At 41.8% G+C, this 4,615-nt stretch overlaps 1 protein-coding gene across 1 annotated transcript in view; it reads left to right on the top strand.

Annotated features, from left to right (window-relative positions):
• The window catches only part of LOC119420585 (transcriptional coactivator YAP1), a 56,306-nt gene that overhangs the window by 41,564 nt on the left and 10,127 nt on the right, over window positions 1-4,615 (top strand). Inside the window, exons 3-4 of the mRNA XM_037688002.1 lie at window positions 578-780; window positions 3,704-3,858. Of these exons, the coding sequence (XP_037543930.1) occupies window positions 578-780; window positions 3,704-3,858 (358 nt within the window). The remainder of the gene's footprint in view (window positions 1-577; window positions 781-3,703; window positions 3,859-4,615) is intronic.

Genomic DNA, 4,615 nt, shown 5'->3' with positions numbered 1-4,615 from the left:
TGGATGGATGGATGGATGGATGGATGGATGGATGGATGGATGGATTAGGAAATTTAATAATTTAAATCACCACCAAAATCAAAGGCAGGAGATGTTTTTTTTTTTTATGTCTGTGTTTGATCTCAATATCTCATGAACCACTGGACAGATTTTTATGAAACCTTTAAGAAACAACCACTAAATGTTTGTGATTAACTTTTTAAGCCGGTCCAATTCAAGATTGCCACTACACTCCACTGAATTTGGGACACACTTAATGGCTAAAATTGGGAAAATTTTAGATATCGGACTAAATTTCTGCAGCTGAGTCATCCCCAACCCAACTCTGACCAAGGTTTGATCAAACTGGCTACAACACCATCATTTATCATCACAAGGTGACTTTACTCTAAAACTTTAGCATGGAAGGTTAAAAGCTTAATCTTCTACTCTAAAGTATTTGGGTTTATGACTCATCAGGGTCGGTTTCACCTCCACTGACTTTCTTTATTTCTTCTTTTGTTCTGCTGGTTCTGTGTTTCCGGCTGCTGTTGGTCGCTCCGTCTCGGAGTTGTTAACCCTGCTTGTTTCTCGTCAGGCCAGTTCAGATGGAGGTGTGTGTGGCTCGCTCGCTCCTCATCACGTCCGTGCTCATTCCTCCCCGGCCTCCCTCCCCGTCAACTCCCTCACCGCTCAAGCAGATGCAGATGTAGCCACCTCACCGATATTACCTGATGATGTGCCACTCCCAGACGGTTGGGAAATGGCCAAAACGCCTACTGGCCAACGGTACTTCATCAAGTAAGGGCCTTTTTGTCAGTTTATTTTTGTGTTGCATCTGTTGCTCTGCAGGTTTCTTCGAAGAGTTTCAGGCTGATTATTAAAAACAAACAAAAAACAATTTTAGCCGATATTGCACATTTTTTATTTAATTTGATTAACTACCATGTCTTGAAATGATATTTGATTATTATGTGACCACTCATTCAGTATCAACCAATTTATGAACCCAGCTAGGGGTATTCCTTTAAATTCTTATGAGTATATATATATATATATATATATATATATATATATATATATATATATAAAAATTCAATAATCCCTTTTAAATAATACAACAAAGGAATGAGATAATTAAATTCAGATTTAATGGTGTTTATGCAGTGCAGCTATCCCTGGGATTTTTTGTTTCTTTCGGCTGCTCCCTTCTTCAGGAGTCACCAGAGTGAATTTAGTCGCACAAATACTTGGCAATTATTTTTACCCTTGCCATTTCTGACGAAACCACAGACCACCGAGTTACCACAGCTCTCTGTGTGGAGCAGAGAGCTGCCATCCAGGGTATCTGGGGGAGCAGATGGGGGGTGGGAGGTTAAAGGCCTTGCTTAAGGGCCCAGAATGGGGCAATGAGGGTGGAGACAGGTGTGGGTGCTTCACCAATCCCACCCACATTTTGATGTTGTTTGTACCGTGAGTTGAACCAGTGAATTTTCCGATCACAGGCCCACCTTCTCTAACCTCTGCGCCACCACTCCTTTTCCTGGGATTTAATCCCTGGGATTAAAACTCATTAATTGCATGCAAACAGGAAATGGCTGAACTAGTTGTGTTACTTGTGTGCTTTGGCGTCAGAAGCATTTGTAATGTTGGGGTGGGGGGTGCGCTCTGGGGGTCCTCCCCTAGAAAATTTTGAATAAAGTAGATGCCATTTCCTGCATTCTGGTGTATTTTAACGGGTTGTTTAACATCTAGTTTTACATACATAAGCAAACACTTGATTCAATAACTATTTTAATTAGAGAGCTCGGCACAACAAGAAGTAGCCTGACCAACAGCTCTCCTTGTGTGAATAGAGCACGCTCCACTTCTCTCATGCATCCTAAACCACCCCTCACGGCACTAACGTAGGGCTAATCTGGCGGTGCAAGATGCCACAAATGTAGTGCTCCGCTTCTCTCACGCATTCAAACCCCCCCCATACACACACACACACACACACACACATGCGCGCCTGTCAACAACTGCCGGCATTAATGTAGCGCTAAGCTAGTTAGCACCCAACATAGAGGTGTCTCCCCTTCTTCCCCCACCCCAATGACAAAAAATCCTGAAGAGATGAGTGCCCCAAGGCAAGTTTCCGATGGGAATCACTGCATGCGGTGTGGTGAATTGTTGAAGGTACTAGGAAAACCCAGGGTCAAGTCAAGTCAACTTTATTTATAAAGCCCATTTAAATCAGCAACCGTTACAAAGTGCTTAACATCAATAAGAGCAAATTCATGGAAAAAATAAGAATAATGATGGTATTGAAAAATGAATTAAAAGCATTAAAAGAAAAAAAAACAATCGTAGAACAAAAAATACTAAATACTAAATCAACTCGCACTGTGTGAAATGCCAGAGAAAACTGATTTAAAAGCAGGAAGAGACGCAGCCTGTCTAATGTTGGGGTGCAGATTGTTCCAAAGTTTGGGGCCCATGACTGAAAAAGCCCGATCACCTCTGAGCTTCAATATTGTTTTTGGAACAGCCAAAAGCAGCTGATCGGATGATCTCAGGGGCTGAGAGGGAACATATGGTTCTAGTAACTCAGAGAGATAAGGAGACATAAAGGTTAAAGGCACCTCAAGGTTAGCAGGAGAATTTTAAAATCAATTCTGGTATGCATGGAGCCAGTGAAGGAAGGACAAAACTGGTGTAATATGCTCAAACTTATAAGTTCCAGTTAAGAGCCAAGCAGCTGGACGAGCTGGAGACGTGAAAAGGAGACCTGGCTGACTCCAACATAGTGTGTTACAGTAGTCCAGTTGGGTAGTGATAAAGACATGGATTAAGTTTTCAAGGTCAGATCTGGACAACACTGGCTTGAGCTTAGCTATCTGCCTTAACTGGAAGAAGCTTTTCTGCAGAACAGAGTTTATTTGTTTATTAACCTTAAAGTCAGCATCTAAAACCATCTCGAAGTTTGTTACAGACTGCTTAAGATATGGCTGAAAGGATTCCAAGTTTACAGGAACAGAGACGGTGGTTGAGCTAAGGCTAAACATAATGACTTCAGTCTTCTGATCATTAAAATTTTTTTAAAAATTGAAGCCATCCATGCCTTGATGTCATCCAAATATTTTAACAGAGGATGAATGAAGCAAGAACTAGTTGGTTTTAAGGGCAGATAAATCTGGCAGTCATCAGCATAACAATGAAATGACAGACCATGTTTCCTCAGGATAGACCCCAAAGGGAGCACAGATACAGAAGAGGTCCAAGAATGGAGCCTTGTGGGACCCCGCAAGAAATATGCACTGAAGCAGATATATTATTACCAACCTTAACACAGAGTTATGGTTGGAGTGGACTTTTAGTGGTTTGAGTGTTCTATTAATCAAGTGGAATGGATTTTTTCCACAAAGAAATAGAAACAACGCTGGTGAACTAATATTTCATGGTAATGAAATGTGGGCGGATCCAAATTATTTTTTTTAAATGTGAGGGGACTTTTCCCCTTCACATATAATTAATGTGACACCTATGTGGTTTCACCTTGATGTGAGCTCGTTTCCTGCTGGTTGACACACGGAGGCTCTTTCTCTGTCTGCATGAGTGTGAGTTCATGAGCGCGTCTGGTCGTACAGGTAAAGCAGGTCCGAGGCAGAGCGCTCCTTACCCTTCAGGTTCCAGTGGTTTAACAGATAAAGATGCGTTTAGACTTGTCATGTGTTTTCAGTCACCTGCAGAAGACAACCACGTGGCAGGACCCCCGACTCTCACAGCTTCAGTCGGCTGCAGCACAGCATCAAATCTCCTGCGCCCCGGTTCACGCCCACTCCTTCAGCAATCCAGCACCCACAACGCAACCCCAACCAATCAGTCAAGAGACAGGTAGACTACTGCTGTGAACACACAGACCATCTCTTTAACTTTTTCTTCTGCCAATCAGATCTTCACTAGGTGGGATTCCCTTCTGGTTCTCCTACATTTAAACCTCCAAGAACTTTGGTGGGATTCAGTCAGATCATTATTTGACCCAACACTGAGGTCCATTGTCATCAAATCGACGTCGGTGTAGGAGGGGAATGCTGAAAAGAACAATTGGGTTTCACTTGAGAGGAATAAGGTGTTTCCTCGTTTTCGTGCAGGTTTTCTTTGACCGTTAGATGAAAAGTCTTTAAAGAGCTGGTTTACCTAGATTAACTTTTATTTTCAGCAACAGAACCAGCCTGACCTGATCCAGAATGTGTCAGAAAGCAACACGTGATCAGTTCACACATTTTCACAGTTCAAGCAGTCTGATGGACCTAAAATCCTCATCATCATTTGTCTTGCTCCCTCTAATTATTAATGTAAAATCTTTTGTTTTCAAGGTTTGAGGTGCGGACAAAGTTCAGTTTTTGTCATTAAAAGAACTGACAAAGGATTTTCTGACGCTTCCTACACAAGCAAATCTCATTTTTCTTTTAAACTTGGTCATTGCCTGTAGATTAGTAGTAAATCTGAGGATTTTTTCTTTCATTGCTTCATATTCCAATACAAACTAAAAATGTGTACAGTACTCCCTCGTTTGTCGTGGGGGATCCGTACTCTGAAGCCCTGCGATAAGTGAAAAACCACAAAGTACAGATAGTAGTACAAGTAATAA

This window comes from Nematolebias whitei, chromosome 14, assembly GCF_014905685.2.
Source record: "Nematolebias whitei isolate Nwh7 chromosome 14, NemWhi1, whole genome shotgun sequence".
NCBI lineage: Eukaryota > Metazoa > Chordata > Actinopteri > Cyprinodontiformes > Rivulidae > Nematolebias > Nematolebias whitei.
This window is presented reverse-complemented; position numbering and strand designations above follow the sequence as displayed.